This window comes from Pristis pectinata, chromosome 6 (assembly GCF_009764475.1).
Source record: "Pristis pectinata isolate sPriPec2 chromosome 6, sPriPec2.1.pri, whole genome shotgun sequence".
Taxonomy (NCBI): Eukaryota; Metazoa; Chordata; class Chondrichthyes; order Rhinopristiformes; family Pristidae; genus Pristis; species Pristis pectinata.
This window is the reverse complement of record NC_067410.1, coordinates 92,436,035-92,452,997: the sequence shown is the minus strand read 5'-3', so window position 1 is coordinate 92,452,997 and position 16,963 is coordinate 92,436,035. Positions and strand designations below refer to the sequence as shown.

Here is a 16,963-nt window from a genome sequence, read left to right as displayed (position 1 = left end):
TCATGAGATCAAACTCTTGCAAACTTAAACTCCAGTTTAACAGCCTTCTGTTCTTGTTTTTGACTCGGCTCAGAAACACCAATGGGTTATGATCTGTATACACAGTCAATGGTTTCTGAGCGGTGCAAACATATACACTGAAATGTTGCAAGGCTAAAACAAGCGACAGTAATTCTTTCTCTATGGTGGAATAATTCTTTTCTCACCTCCTCCAACTTTTCCGCTTTTACCTCTTGCAAGGACTGATCTTTAACAGCATCTCCTAAACCTTCTTGATTTTTAATTGCCTTAAAGCAAGCATTGGGCCCAGCTTCCTTCTTTTTCTTCAAAAGGGCACAATTAGATATCACGTGGCCAGGTTTCCTACAGTAATAACAAGTACGCTCAACAGGTTTCTCCAGCCCTGGCTTCTTTTCATCCTTTCCTTTTTGATTACCTCCCAATTTAATCTCCGGTTTACCTGGATTGTCTTTGTAACTCTTTTGAAAGGTTTTAGGTTGTCCCCATTTGGATTTATGGGTTAAAGCATAATCATCTGCCAACCTAGCAGTTTCTTGTAAAGTTTCCACTGCCTTTTCATTTAAATATGTTGTTAATTCAGCTGGAACACATCTTTTAAAGTCTTCCACTAGTATCAATTCTGTCAATTTATCATAATCCCCATCTACATTTTTAGCCAGGCACCATCGTTCAAAACATATTCTCTTTCCATTGGCAAATTCCATATAAGTCTGATCTGCAGATTTCCTCAAGTCTCTGAATTTTTGTCTATAAGCCTCAGGGACCAATTCATAGGCCTTCAATATAGCTTGTTTTACCTTGGTATAATCAGCTGCATCCTCAACAGACAAAGCAGAATAAGCTTTTTGAGCTTTACCTTTAATCACACTCTGTACCATAAGAGCCCATCCTTTCCTTGGCCAGTTTGAACTCACAGCAACCTTTTCAAAATGTTGGAAATACTGATCAACCTGATCTTCTTCAAACGGAGGGACTAATCGAACCTCCCTGCTGGCTGAAAAACCATCATCAGAATCAGATTCCGAACTCCTACGCTTCATTTGTAACTCATGCTGCCTCTGTTTCTCCTTCTCCTCACTATCCAGCTCCATCCTCTTCAATTCCATCTGCTTCATTGCTAGATCAGCCTCTATCTTCATCTGAGTTAGCTTTTGTTCAGCCTCTAATCTCTTTTCCTCTCGTTCAGCTTCTATCTTTAACTGGGTTTGCTCTCGTTCAGCTTCTATCTTTAACTGGGTTTGCTCTCGTTCGGCCTCTAATCTCTTTTGTTCTCGTTCAGCTTCTATCTTTGCCAGCTGCACCTGTGCCTCAGAAATTGCTATTTCACTGCCAGGAAACTGTTTTAACACTTCCTTCTCAAACACCTTCTTTTCCACATAATGGCCAGCTATCAATCTCTGAATATCTGCCTTTCTCATAGACTGCTTTACTTCTGTAAGGTTTAGCCTTGTAGCAATCTTTATCAAATCATCCTTTTTCGCCACCTCCAATCCTTTTTGGGTTGGTGACTCCAAAAATGCCTTAATATCCATTGCTGCTGGTTTCCACACACACAAGCCAATTAAAAAAGAATTTATCAGACCTCCCTCAAAATCTTTGGATTGAATCTCGAACAAATCTCGTCAATCTGGGGAACGATCCCGGACGACACTCGTTAACCTTGGGAACTATCCCGGACGAGCCCCCAATTTTGTCACAAACCAGCAACAAAAGAAACACACTGAGCATGATTCAGTGTTAAAAACTATTTTATTAATCACTACTTATGATAATACGTAAAATAAAAGTAAAAAAAAAATGTTAGTATGTTAGAATTCAAGAATGTTAAACCTCGAACGTTAACCCCAAAACTAAACTCTTTGTGTGTGTGTGTGACAAAGTCCAAAACTCCCAGTTCCGGAATGGTTCTTAAAGTTCAGTTCCGCAAGCCATAAGGTGAAACATGAGCAAGGGCTTCTTCAACAACCACCGTTGTCTGAAGATAAGACGTAGATGTAGAGAACATAGGGAGAGTAGATACGAAATCCAAATGTTCCACGATGGAACCCCAAACGACACTTCAGTATTTACTCGGTAGTGACTTCCTCACCCCGAAAAGCATCCGAATCGTGGTCGTCCACACACAAATACCTGTTTCCTTCTACAGGTCAGCAACAAAGTGAACTCCACCGGATTACTTCCAACTTCCATACATGGATTTCAGTGGCAAACACAGTTATTGTTTCTCATCCATCGATAGAGAAAAACAAGCAGGCTGGTGTCTCTCTCCCTTCTCTCTCTCTCTTCTTCTTCTTCAACAACGTCATTACGTCCTTTATCTTCTATTGACGTAAGCACGCCCCACACACACATACACACACACTCTCTATCTTAAAGGGACTTTCACTGAGTCCGTAACATTACGCACACAGTGATCAGGACCAAGGTGAAGAAGTAAGTGACCTTAAAGAATTTTTGGAAGTTGGTTCATCTTGAAAATAAAGAAATTACATATGCAGTGTGTTGGAATAGAAATCAGCTAAATTTAGCGAATGAATGAGCAATTAGCCCAAATTAATTAGCCGATCTGAAAACATCATTCAGATGGAGCTATTTAATTAAATGATTTCAAAATTCTGAACAATTTTGTGAAATTGTTTTCATTACTGGTAAATTAATAATGGTGCAGCATGAGCTATGGAAAGATCACTAGAAGAAAAAAAGTTAATGTTAGAATATTTTTCCACATATGGTAAAGCAATCTATATCCTTAATTGGCTATTAAATAAAACTGTCATGAGATCAATTTATAATGGAATACTTTCATGCCTGGATAAACCTCAAGTATATATTTTTCCAAATGTTTTCTGAAGAACTAGCTAAATATATTTCCAAGACTGATCCTAGTTCTGACACATATGGAAAAATATATTAACTCTTAATTTGACATTTCTGAGTTATATGAGGTAGCAACCATTCTGACTCAGAATTTCTTCCATAATTCAGCCCTGTCTGCCTTTTTGTTTTATCTTAGAGAAGTAGAGTTCCTTGCATTTAATTTGAAGAACTTTGGATACTTACTGCCTGATTTTGCCTCAGGAACTTTTCAATCTCCAAATGTACCCGAGTCTCCTGATCGATTTTGCTTTTCAAGAGCTGGTTTGAAAGGGCAAATGAGAGATTTTAAAATGTTGACAAAGTATTAACAATTAAATAATGTTTACTTTTTAACTGGATTTTGTTAATGGAACTGTTGTAGTCTCACTGTGCATTGAATGTAAAGATAAAGACCATGCTGGCAGAATTAAAAGTAGAATTTATCACCTCTTTTTGGAGATGCTATAGAAATTAACTGGGAAAATTGTAATTTGAAACAGGAGAAAAATATTTAATTACAATATGAATCTCATTATGTGATTTTTACATATGCATGTAGACTATAATACAGAAAGAAAGCTGCTTTGCTAGCTCACCTGGTAAATTAGATATAGGTGTGAGCTATTCAGGGCAGAAAGTCTCAGGTATAATTAATTGGTGCTGCATTTTTAAACCAGATTGGGAGCCAAGGCACCATAGTTGGCTTCAGTGTGTATTGAACAGGGAGGCAAAGGTCAGCCAGAGTCCTTGCTGCCGATATTATCTAGTCACTGGAACATGAACCTGTGCTGATGCCAGTAACTAGAGCACAGAATGTGCTGGTATTAGCATCATGAGCTTTGGACTGAGCAGGTAGAAAGCAAGATCTACATCAGCAACATCATGGATTGATCAAAATCTGGATTATTGTTTCACTACTTTAAACTAAAGCCACAAAGCTTCAGTACAGTTAAGTTAGAATACCCTTTCATTTCCTGACCTGCACCTCTTCCTTTAATTTATGTTCCTCACTGGCACATTTCTTTTGTGTCTGTTGGATCTGCAGTTCTGCATCTCTCTTCATGTACTTCCCTTCCATGGAGGTTTTTGCTTTCATTTCTTGCACTTGGTCTTTTAAGTGAGCGATCATCTCATTTTTATTCTGGTCAGAAAAATAATTGGCAAGAGTCAGTGGTTGTAGTTACTTTCCATCTCTGCAACTACATCAATGTATGATCAATAAAATGAATAAACATAGTTCTATGTCTTTCTAAACTAATTTTGCCCAAGATGTTAGAGATTTTATATTCTCAGAACTAAGCTGAAGTTTTTTTTTGAAATTTCATCCACTCTATCTAAATTGCAGAAAATAAAACTATGTCTTCTCACTTCCACAATACTTTTCATCCCATTTCTCAACCAGACTGATCAACTTGTTAAGGCCAGGGCAGATGGTTGTATCACCCATTTCCTGAATATGTTTGTTTTAGAAAATAGAGATTACTACTATCTAGAATTGCCCTTAATAGATCATCTTGTTATGAAAACATTGCAACTTATGATGGTATTGACCTCCAACTCTGATTAATGTAGATTTTAAAAAACTGGCTTTCACAAGCAGCTGGAGCTGTTCAAAGACTATGATACCTTCTGTGTAAAATGAATAATATTTATCATTGATTAATGAAAGCAGCTTAGTTAATTTTTCTTTAACTTTACAGATTTCTCCTGACTTATGATTAAACAAAAAGAAAGTCACTGGAATAATTCTATCAGTACATTAATTATTAAGTAGCTTCCACATTTCCATAATATTTGAAAAACATTAAATTATCTTTCCAATTTGGAGAAGAAATTGGAAATTTTGTTGATATGTTAAACAAAGGCTGATGAATTACAGACAATTTACAACGTTCAAAACCAGACCATCCATCCCAGCATATCCATCCATTAGCAGTGTTTATGTTCCATGTGAACTTTGTTCAACCCTCTTCAGCTAGCCCTTTCAGCATCAACTTCTATTGTTTTTTTCCCTGATGTTTACCCAGCTTCCCTTTTATATGCAGCAATGTTATTTCCTTCAACTACTCCTTGTACCAGCGGGTTCTACATTCTAACCACTTCTCTGTTGCATTTATTAACAGCTATTTTTTTCATGGCATACAGTTTTGGCCTTCCCCACACCCTATCCACCCCAAATATTGAAAAGATTGATGTCAATCTGCACAACCCTTTCAGGATCTTAAATATTTTTCTCCTGACCTTTTCATTCCAAAGGAAAGATCCCTGTCCTATTCAATTATTCCTGATAGATATAACCTATGTTTTGATATGACCCTTGTAAATCTTTTACATAATAAGGACCTGAGAACATTACCAAGTATGATCAAAGCCAGGTTTTATGTTTAATATAATTTCACTGTTTTTCAATATCTCCTATTGATCACTTTAGACACCATATTTTGGTGCCGCTAAATATTCCTCACTTTACTTGGTTCAACAAGGATACATTTTGCAATACTAATGTCAAATGAGCATTCCATGACAATTGATGTCATTAGCATACTTCCAGAATATGAGATGAATGCATGCACTAAAGACCTTCCAAATTGGTATAGGGCACACAAAAATATGTATGGGTGTATCCCACTTGAAATTCCAGTCACATCATTACCTAACAGAGCAATTTTGCAGCCAAGGAGTTTGTGGTCTTCCTATGAAAATGTATTTTAAAACTTATCTATGGTTAAAAACATTTGCCTATTAACTGTGATTCGTTGAATTTATTAATAGCTACATATTTTGTTGTAGACTCTCTTCAGATCTAACTGTACCCCACTTAATATAGTGACATACAAATTTGAAATTATATCTCTGATTTGAGTTCAAAGTGCAGAACAGACATTTGTAGTAGAGAGCATAAAAGACATTAGATAATAAGGAGCTCTGAAACCTGTTGTTCTGCCTCCTTTTCCTTCCGTAAATTTTGCAGGTGATTTCTCAGAGCTTTAATTTTCCTTCTGCCTTCTTCTTCCCTGTTACATGTATATAAAAAAATGTGAGTACAACAAGCCATGGTAGCATTTACTATTGGCCACGCAAGCCTGTGTAATTCATTGATTTACCTTTAAAGTTTCTGTAACTTTATATTTAAGATTTTAAAGTTACTGTAGTTGTAATCAGTGAAAACAAAAGTGAATCCAAATTTGGTCATGTTTTTATCTTGTATAACCAGTCCCATGTAAACATGTGCACTTTGGCCTAAAATCCTAAACTTATGCTTTCAAACAAAACAAGAAGTCAGAACTATGGTTGAGGCACTCATTTATCATATCCTTGCATTCATTTACATCACAGATCTTTTAACCAACAATTGATTTAATACTTGAACACTTCTTGACCTCCTGGGTAGGTAAGCTTCCAGCAAGCAGTTTTCCAATTTCCAACAGCTTCTCAGAATTTTGTACACAGGAATCAGAAGTATAATTTCAAAATTTGTGCAAGTAACCAAATTGAATGAAATGGGATGAATATTAGATATGAACAGCAATTAATGGCTTCAAAGAAGAGATATGTAACTCCTTCACAGGGCATTTATGAGGAGTCAAGAGGAGACTGGGAAGAATGTCTTACTGTTTAAGCCATGTGACGTTACTTAAGTTACCATTGTTAAGTGTTGGCTTTATCAAGAAACTGCATTTCTATCCAGTGGAACTGCATTAGAATGCCATCTTGCACAGTCATTTATTTCCAGGATTAGAAGAAGCAAATGTAGGAGGGACCGAGGATTCTTACAAAATCAGAACCACTTCTCAAATTAATCATGCTGCAATAGTGGTATAACATATGGAGAACCCTGCTGTTTCTGAGCTGAGTAAGAGAGAGAAAATGAAAAACAACAGCAGTACATCTAAAAAGGCAGAAATCAGGAAATGCAACTTTGATGTGCTTTAGTCTAAGTTGGTTGTAGAGCAATACCATTTGCCAATATAGTTCTGTATTCTCTTCCTTATTCCACTTTTGACACAAATTACTTACTCCTTTAATTGAAAGGGTGAGAGAATTCCAGCTGATTGTTTCAGTTCAGAGAGATTCTGGTCCAAGTATTATTGTGAAGAATATGGCTAAGTGCGTGTTTAGTGTATTGGATCCTGAAAGTATAATTTACATTTGGGAAGACAGAGAGTATAATTTGTTCAGGATAATATTCCATTGACCATTCAGGTAGATATTAAAACAACCATTCATAACAAGGTTCACCTGATGATGGCATTTTGCATGTTGATTTTTTTCTGTTTCTCCCTCTCAATAACATCCAGCAGAGTCAGAAAAGTTCCCGATAAATGCAGCTCCTTCAGGGCATTAGTAATCACGTCCAAAGCAAATTGCCTATTAACAGAATAAAAACTATTAATAGTTCAATAATCAGGAATATAGTGAAGTATAAAGCAGGAAATACCCATGTTATACTGCAGTTGTAAGTGGTAGCTTAAACAGATAGTGAAAGGTATTAAAAGAATAAGCCTATTTTAAATATGTCTTTTGCCGCACTAATGGAACACTGTAGATTGTTAAAATAAGTATACGGATCAAAACAGAAACTGCTGGACACATTCAGCAGGTCAAGCAGCATCTGTGCAAAGAAAAACAGGGTTAAAGTTTCAGAACAAAGGCACTTCATTAGATGCTGACTGACTTGTTTTTTTCCAGCATTTTCTGTTTTTATTTCAGATTTCCATATTCTGCAGTTTTTTAAATTTTTGCAACATGTATCAATATGGCATGAGGTTGAGAAGCAAATCCTGATGGTTAGTTAAGTCAAAAAGATGCTAACTGCAAAGAATATGCTGAAACAGAATTGTATTTAAAACTTGCAGATTGTGAAGTCAGGGCAGTAACTTAGACTAAGGTGATATTCTGGAAGCAGATAGATCACCTGAAGCTGAAGTACATTAACTCTACCAAGAAGGTGCTAATGACTTATGGTACTTGAAATGTGTCTGGTTGATAAAACAATGATACCAAAAAAAAACAGTTCTTCATCTATGAACAAAACAGTTAAAACAATTATTAAAAAATTGACTCTATACTAGATTTTGCCACAGTTTATGGTGAAATTATGAAGGACTAAAAGAGAAGACAGGGAACTACTGACCTGCTAGCCTAATATTAGTGTTAGAGAAAATGCCAGAATTTATAATAGGATGTAAAAATAGAACACCTAGAATTGAATAATAGGATTGAGCACAATCAGCATGGATTTATGAAAGTGGAATCATGTTAGAGTAATCTGATGGAGTTCTTTGAGGATATCACTGGTAGAATAGATGGGGGGAACCAGCGGATGAAGTGTATTTAGGTTTTCATTAGGCTTTTGATGAGGCCCCACACTGGAAGCTAGTCAACAGGAATATAACACATAGAATTTGGGGTAGTATACTTTCATTGATTGAAAATTGGTTAACAGACACAAAGCAAAGAGTGGGAATAGGCAGATCTTTCTCAGGTTAACAGGCTATGACAAGTGGGATACTGCAGGGATCAGTGCTTGGCACCCAGCTCTTCAAAATCCATATCAGCAATTTGGCTGAGAGAACCAAATATCATATTTCCAAATTTGTTAATGATGCAAAACTAGGTGGGAGTGGGAGTAGCTGAGAGGATGTAAAGATGCTTCAAAGGGATATAAACAACTTACAGTTTGTGAATAGGCAAGAATGTAGCAAATGTGGAAATATTATGTGGAAAAATGTGAAATTATACACTTCCATGTAAAAAAAAGCTGAAAAGCAGAGTATTTTTTAAATGTTGACATATTGGGTAATGTTGATGTTCACAGGGACCTACCTACCCTTATAAACAAGTCATTAAGAGTGAAAATGCAGCTACAGCAAGCAATTAGGAAGGCATTTGGTATGTAGCCTTTATCATGAGAAAATTTGAGTAAAGGAATAAAGATGTCTTATTGCGATGAGACTGCACCTGGAGGGTTGTATACGGTTTTAGTGTCCTTATCTAAAAAAGATATACTGGCCAATAGAGGGAGTGCATTCACCAGATTGGTTTCCAGGATGGCAGGTCCTGAGAAGAGATTGAGTAGACTGGGCATGTAATCTCTAGAGTTTAGAAGAATGAAAGATCTTATTGAAACTTACAAAATTCTTACAGGCTCAATATGCAAAGGGAAGAGGAGTCCAAAACCAGTGGTCAAATTCTCAAAATATGGGTTTGGCCAAATTTGGACTAGGATGAAGAGAAATTCTTCACCAAGGGTTGGCAAATCTTTGCAATTCTCTACCCAGGTGGGTCAGTAACTGAGTTCATTTAAAATAGAGTTCAACAAATTTCTGAAAATTAAAAGAATCAATGAATACGTGGATAGTGGAGGGAAATTGAGCTGATGTAGAAGGGCAGCTATGATCTTGATGAATGGTGGACCAAGCACAAAGGGCCAGATAATTTTCTTTTACTCAAATTCTTACATACTTATTAACTATACTTTCAAACAGAAATGATCATTGGTACTTAAATGTTTGTCCTTGCAATCTCACCTGTCAGTTTGTACCTTGGCCAGATTACCAGCACTAAGTGGATTCTGTTTCAGGGACATGTTGAAGAGCTGACTACTCCTCTTCAGGTCTGCTGCAACTTCTTGGATTTGCTCTCCCAGCTCTGTCAATTGTGCTGTAGAAAGCCTTCCAGCCTCCTTGTCCTCTGACCTAGAAGTCATTAGATCCTGATATTTTGACTCCACCTGTTTCTGACCCTTCAGTATCAGGTCAATGTCATTCCCTATATTCTGGAGATGAAAAATGTGAGATTTTCTTTTGGAGAAATAAAACACTGCAGCACCCAGAATCTTTACAATCATCTTTATAATTTTAAGAAATATAATTTATAACTGAAACACTGTGTTGATATATAGTTGATAACTTGGAATATCATGTGGAACACTATATATGTTAACGATGTGGCAATGCCCCAGATTTGTTTTCAGACATAAAGACGTGTAAGGCAGACAATGTAAGACTCTTACAACTTGTTTGAACTGACATACAGAGCTGTCATCAACACTTGATGATGGAATAAATGGTTGTGTGGCTAAGTTTGCGGATGACACCAAGATAAGTGGAGGAGTAGGGAGCATAGAGGAAATAGACAGAATGCAGAGGGACCTAGACAGTTTAGGAGAATGGGCAAGGAAATGGCAGATGAGATTCAATGTTGAGAAATGTGCAGTTGTACACTTTGGAAGTAGAAATAAGCGGGTAGATTATTATCTAGAAGGAGAGAAGATTGATAGTGCGGTAGTACAAAGGGACTTGGGGGTACTCATACAAGATACCTTAAAAGTTAACCACCAGGTTGGATCGGTGGTTAAGAAAGCGAATGCTATGTTGGCATTCATCTCGAGAGGTATAGTGTATAAAAGTAAGGAAGTGTTGATGAGGCTCTACGGGGCGCTAGTGAGGCCTCATTTGGAATACTGTGCGCAGTTTTGGGCCCCACATCTTAGGAAGGATGTGCTGACGTTGGAGAGGGTTCAGAGGAGATTTACGAGAATGATTCCAGGAATGAAAGGGCTTAAGTATGATGAGCGTTTGTCGGCTCTTGGACTGTACTCGCTGGAGTACAGAAGGATGAGAGGGGACCTCGTAGCGACATTTAAAATGTTGACAGGTAAGGATAGAGTAGATGTGGCTAGGCTGTTTCCCTTGGTGGGCGTGTCCAGGACCAGAGGGCACAATCTTAGAATTAGAGGGTACAGTTTCAAGACAGAGATGAGGAGAAGTTTCTTTACCCAGAGGGTGGTGAAATTGTGGAACTCCTTGCCACGCACAGCAGTGGAGGCCAGATCAGTGGGGGTATTCAAGGAGGAGATAGACAGATATCTAAATAGTCAGGGTATCAAGGGATATGGGGATAAGGCTGGCAAATGGGATTAGAATAGTTTTTTTTTCTTCTTTTTTTCCCACCCCATTTCTTTTTCCCTTTTCCTTGGAGCAGACTCGATGGGCCGAATGGCCTGCTTCTGCTCCCTTATCTTGTGATCTTGTGAACACTTAAAACTGTGTGTACCATTGAGTTTGAAAGATCTATTTATACTTTAAATAAACTTTGATAATAAGGAGAGGATAAGAGTGAGAGAAATTATAAGTTTCCACTCCTACAAAATGCACTGCTGGAACATAAATATGGTTTACAGGCATGTGATATTACCTGTTTGAATAGGCAAGGTGCTAGGGGCACACGGGTACCCATGGAACTATTCTCCATCAGGCATCACTGGCTGAAGATTAGGGGAAAACTGCAGAAGCATCAAAAAATAGTTTGGAATAGGCGTGTATCCACTTAACACGTCAACGCTTATATGCATTAAATAATTATGGCAATAAGCATTGATGGATAATATAAACTAAATAACAGGGATTCGTGTCAAGAGTTTACTACCAATTTAAACTGGTAATTATCAGTTTAATTACCAAAGAGGTTTGTGATTATGAAAAAGAAAATGTTGGAAAGGCTCACAGACAGGTAGCTTCTGTGGAGAGAAACAGAGTTAACATTTCAGAATGGTGACCTTTCATCTAAAAGTTAGAAATAAAACTGACAAAGTGGGGAGGGGCTGATAGTTTCAAGAATGATAGGGTTGTATTAGTGGGAGATTTTAATTTCCTCAGTGTTGACTGGACTACCTAGAGTGTTAGACGGGGTGGAATTTGTGAAATGAGTCCAGGAAAATTTCCTGAGTCAATATACAGAGGACCTTATTCAGGAGGGTGCAATACAGGACCTTCTCTTAGGGAACGAGGTACAGCAGGTAACTGAAGTGGCAGTCAGGGAACACTTTGGCTCTAGTGACCATAATTCTATTCGTTTTAAGATAGTGATGGAAAAGGATTGAACGGGTCCACAGGTTAGGGTCCTAAACTGGAGCAGGGCTAATTTTCAGGGAATTAGGCAGGATCTAATAGAGGTCGATTGGGTGAGAGGAAGGAAGGAATGGCAAGTGGGACGCTTTTAAGAGTGTGATATCAAGAGTCCAGGAGCTGCATGTTCCTGTTAGGGTGAAGGGTAAACCTGGCAAGTTTAGGGAACCTTGGCTGACGAGAGATATTGAGGCTCTGGTCAAGAAAATTAAGGAAGTATACATCGTGTTTAGGAGGTTGGGGACAAGTGAATCCCTTGATGACTATAAAAAGATTAAGAATACTCTTAAGAGGGAAATCAGGAGGGCAAAGAGAGGGTACAAGATGGATCTTGCAGGTAAGTTTAAAGAAAATCCCAAGAGGTTCTATAGTTATATTAAGAGTAAAAGGGTGGCCAGGGGAGAGTAGGTCCCCTTAGAGATCAGCAGGGCTGCCTATGTCTCAAGCCACAGGAGATGGGTGGGATTTTTAATGAATATTCCTCCTCGGTGTTTACTGAGGAGAAAATCATGGTTGCTCAAAAGATAAGGGAAACTAGTGGAGATGTTTTGAAGGACATTTGTATTACCAGGGAGGAAGCATTTGCAGTCTTACAGTGCATTAAAGTGGATAAATCCCCAGGACCTGACCAAGTGCATCCTAGGACTTTGTGGGAGGCTAGAGGAGAAATTGCAGAGGTCCTTGCAGAGATTTTTGCTCCATCATTAGCCACTGGTGAAGTTCCTGAAGATTGGAAGGCGGCTAATGTTGTTCCGTTGTTTAAGAAAGGTAGCAAGGACAAGCCAGGAAACTACAGCCAGTCAACTTGATGTCAGTAGTGGGAAAGTTACTGGAGGGAATCCTGAGGGATCTACCAACATTTGGATAGACTGAGTCTGATTAGGAGGAGTCAGCATGGCATTGTGCATGGAAAGTCATGCTTAATGAGTTTTAGAGGTTTTTTAGAGTTTTTTGAAGAGATAACCAAAAAGGTAGATGAGGGTAGGGCAGTGGATGTTGTCTGTTTGGATTTGAGCAAGGCCTTCGACAAAGTCCCACGTGGTAGGCTGGTCTGGAAGGTTAGGTCCCATGGAATTCAGGGAGAGCTAGTTAGGTGGATTCAAAATTGGCTCGGAGATGGGAAGCAGAGGGTGGTGGTTGAAGATTATTTTTCAGAATGGAAATAGTCACCAGTGACTAGTGGTGTGCCGCAGGGCTCGGTGATGAGACCCTTGTTATTCATTATTTATATGAATGATTTGGGTGCAACTGCATCAGTAAGTTTGCGGATGACACAAAATTACAAGGTGTTGTTGGTAGTGAAGGTTATCATAGATTACAGGGGGATCTTGATCAGTTTGGGAAGTGGGCCAAGAAGTGGCAAATGGATTTCAATACAGGTAAGTGTGAGGTGATGCATTTTGGAAAAGTTAAACCAGCATAGGACTTATAGTATAAATGGTAGGGCAGCTAGGGAGTGTAACGGAACAGAGGGGACCTAGAAACACAAGTGCATGCTTCATTGAAAGCAGCGTCACAGGTAGACAGTGGTGAAAAGGGTATTTAGCACATTGGCCTTCATCAGTCAGGGCATTGAGTATAGGAGTTGGGACATTATGTTGCAGTTATATGAGCCGTTGGTGAGCCCCCACTTGGATTACTGTATACAGTTTTAATCACCCTGTTATAGGAAAGATGTGATTAAACTGGAAAGAGTGCAGAAAAGATTTATGAGGAAATTGCCTGGACTAGAGAGCCTGAGTTACAGGGTGAGGTTGGCCAGGCTAGTCCTTTATTCCTTGGGCCATAGGAGAGTGAGGGGTGATCTTATAAAGGTTTATAAAATCAGGAGGGGCAATAGATAAGGTAAATGGTAGCAGTCTTTTCTCCAGGGTAGGGGAGTCCAAAACTAGGGGCATAGATTTTGGGTAAGAGGGAAAGATTTAAAAGGGACTTGAGGGGCAATTTCTTCACATAGAGGGTAATAAGTATATGGAACGAGCTGCCAGAGGAGTTGGTTGAGGTAGGTACAATAGTATAATTGAAGAAGCATTTGGATAGGTACATGCAGGGGCGGGGCATAGAGGGATATGGGCTGAGCACAGGAAATTGGGACAAGATAGATAGGCACTGTGGTCGGTATGGATTTGTTGAGCCGAAGGGCCTGTATCTGTGCTGTATTGCTCTATGACTCTATGGCAGAGGAAACAAAAGGGAAAGTCTACCCTTTCCACAACCTTCCCTATTTTCTTACTGAGGTTAGCAGCAAGCTGTAAGGTATTGATGGTGGTCACAAATTCTGGTCTGTGTAACAGTTTACACATCAGTTATCTTGTGACTTCTCTGAATGGGAGCATGGTTACTATGGCTGGGATGGCAAGTTCGATAATTGCAGCTTATCAAGCATTGTTTTCCAATGTTGCTACAGGCTACTTTTAATTTTGCAGTGTGGATACCAAAACTGTTGTACAGTGATGTGAGTCATATCATTGTACGTTGCATTCTCAGACATACACAAAGATGAAATAGAACATTTCCTGACAAGTAGCTCTTGATTCAGGATGTCAATTAATCACAGCTAACTGATGTGAATAACAGAGGAAAGTTAATGTGTTAATTATTTAATGTACTAACTATACCCATTGATGATAGAATGCTGCAGATAGTAACTAGGGAAACAAGATTTGATAAAGAGAGAGAGAGAGGAAAGGGAAGAGAGAAAGAGGAGGACATAGGAGAGAGTCTGGAGGAGATGGAAGGGACGTAGGGAGAGATATTCTATTGTTGTTTAACAGGAGAGATTGGTCTCTATTGTTTCTTCTCCTTTGCAAGCAATCCCTCAAGATCAAGGATGACTCCCTTCATCTCCAGTTCTCTGGGTTCTTAGGTGATTGAGGAGCCAGTCTGGAAACCGCAGACATTCCACAAGTGGAGCTGGAGTTCCAGGATGGGATGGAGGATGAATCATTTGAGGGTTGGTTTGCTCCTTCTGCTCTTTATGCTGAGCTTCAGTGTTTTCCTTCAATAGCATCCTTAATGTATTTGCTCCACTTTGAGTAATTATGGGCTGGAGATTCTCAGGAATCACTGGGATGTTGCATTTTTTCAAGAAAGCTTTGAGAACATGCTTTTCTCTGTCCAATGGTAGTAGGTAGTCCAAATGTGATACTCAGATACAAAGGCAAAGGTAGACTGTGTTTTGTGCCAGGTTTGAGGTCTTAATCTTCAAACAGCCATTTCAATCAAAAAGCTAAGGGTAGTGCCTGGTACTGAAGGTGGTGGTGAATTTCTTCACTGACATCTGCCTTTGCAGAGGGCTGGCTCCAGAGATAAATAAAAACACAAAATGCTGGAAATACTTTAACAGATCAGGCTGCATCTATGGGAACAGGAACAGCATTAATATTTCAGGTCTAAGAGTTAACATTTCAAACCACAATGTTAACTCTGTTCTCTTCTCACAGATGTAGCCTGACTACTGAGTATTTCCTGCACTTTCTGTTTTCACTTTAGATTTCTAGCACATGCAGTTTGTTTTTGATTTTGGCTCCAGAGTTATTGGAAATAGTTATGTTTTCCAAGGTCTCACCATAGAAGATCTTTGTTTTCCAGATACTGAGTGTGAAACCCATTCTTTTGTATGATTAAAACAATTAAAATTGTCTTTTTTTTTAATTTGCATAAGTTATGATACTTTTTAAATTGCTCACAGCCCTCCTGATTGAATTGAAATTTGTAACAACATGCTCACAAAAGGTATATAACTGATGCCAAACCAATTAGCACTTTGACCAAATAGATGCGGTTTTCTCACATATGCATGGTACCAGCAAGTGCAATTGAAAAGATCAGTAGGGGTAGACTTCTGCTACATTTATTGAAATCAGTTAGTTTAACAATGTGAAAGTACAGAAATGAAGATGAAACTGAGGAGATAAAAGTTTCTAGACTAGCATCCTAAATAGTTCACCTCTCCATTTTTACATTTATTTTGTTTTCTGTGTTGCTTCCAGTCTCCCTGTGTTATTCCTCTACATGATAAAAAGTAAGTCTATGCCCACAATAAAACTGGTCCTAATCTGGCACACAAGTAATTTATTGGATACTTTCGTGGATGCAATGTAACATAGAAAGGTGGCCAAAGATTTATGCAATTGCTTACACTTGTCGCATCTGCCCTTTCTTCATAGGAGACTGGCATTATGAGGCCAAGAATGGTTAATTGATCAATGCAATCTTCCAGAACACTGCAAATCCGGAGAATATCACTCTGGGAAAGTTGCTGCATTACCCCAAAATCACTAAAGGAGAAAAAAAGACGTCATGCTAAATTTAACCAAGATTAAATTATCATGTCTATCAATTTGCTGAAATATGGACAGTTTAGAAAAACCTCTTGTGATTAGACCATAGATGAAGAAGTTGCTAGACTGAATTATCAACAGGGCAAATTCCATCTGAACATGGGGTTCCTGTTTAGTACTACGGAATGCTGAGATGTGGGTTTGCATATGTTACTACAGAAAGGTCAATGATTTCAATGGACAGGCAACTCAGTACAAGACATGAATTCTTGTAGTGGGCTGGAGAAAGGTTGCCTGCAGTAGGAAATATGAAAAATAATAGAATAAATAGCTCAAAAAATTAAGTGTCACCAATGTGAAGTTACCACCGCTGAAAGTCATTCAATGAGGTAAATTCCACTTCTGGTCATGAAAGAACAATAACATACTTAACTAATGATTTTGAATCAATTAAAAAAATACACTCCAAGGTAAGAAATGTAACTGAAAAAAAGACTTGCCTTTATGTAATATGTCTTCATGTCCCCTTCATGCAGTTTACTACAGACACAAGGGCTAACTCTAGCACTCCTATTGCGACAGAGCCATTGTGGATCTGTTTGCCTGAGTTCCAGACTGGGGAGTGCATTTACTCCACTGAGACATTGTGGCTATCAACGTGCAAAGTTGTAGCATTAGCACCGAACAACTCACCCTCTTGTGCCATCATTTATGGGCCATTGATTGGGATCAGCACAGAGAACATCTCCAGGTGCCCCCATCCCATCCATTGTTGATATGTTGTCATGGAAACACCTCGGGGCTTACGTTGCACACTGTGGTGTCTACATAGCTGCCCTGAAATATACATATTCAAGTTTATCATGCCCTGAAATATACGTATTCAAGTTTATC

At 38.5% G+C, this 16,963-nt stretch overlaps 1 protein-coding gene across 3 annotated transcripts in view; it reads right to left on the bottom strand.

Moving 5' to 3' along the window:
- The window catches only part of iqcg (IQ motif containing G), a 46,936-nt gene that overhangs the window by 8,010 nt on the left and 21,963 nt on the right, over positions 1–16,963 (bottom strand). For 2 of the 3 annotated variants that reach the window (XM_052018888.1, XM_052018889.1), the window contains exons 2-8: positions 16,763–16,906; positions 15,928–16,066; positions 9,408–9,655; positions 7,117–7,245; positions 5,810–5,891; positions 3,857–4,018; positions 3,082–3,156 (exon numbers count right to left, since the gene is read on the bottom strand). In XM_052018888.1, coding sequence (XP_051874848.1) covers positions 3,082–3,156; positions 3,857–4,018; positions 5,810–5,891; positions 7,117–7,245; positions 9,408–9,655; positions 15,928–16,066; positions 16,763–16,839 — 912 coding nt within the window. In that variant the 5' untranslated portion in view covers positions 16,840–16,906. Of the gene's footprint in view, positions 1–3,081; positions 3,157–3,856; positions 4,019–5,809; positions 5,892–7,116; positions 7,246–9,407; positions 9,656–11,076; positions 11,165–15,927; positions 16,067–16,762; positions 16,907–16,963 lie in introns of those variants that run through there. The other variant, XM_052018890.1, reaches the window with a different exon arrangement.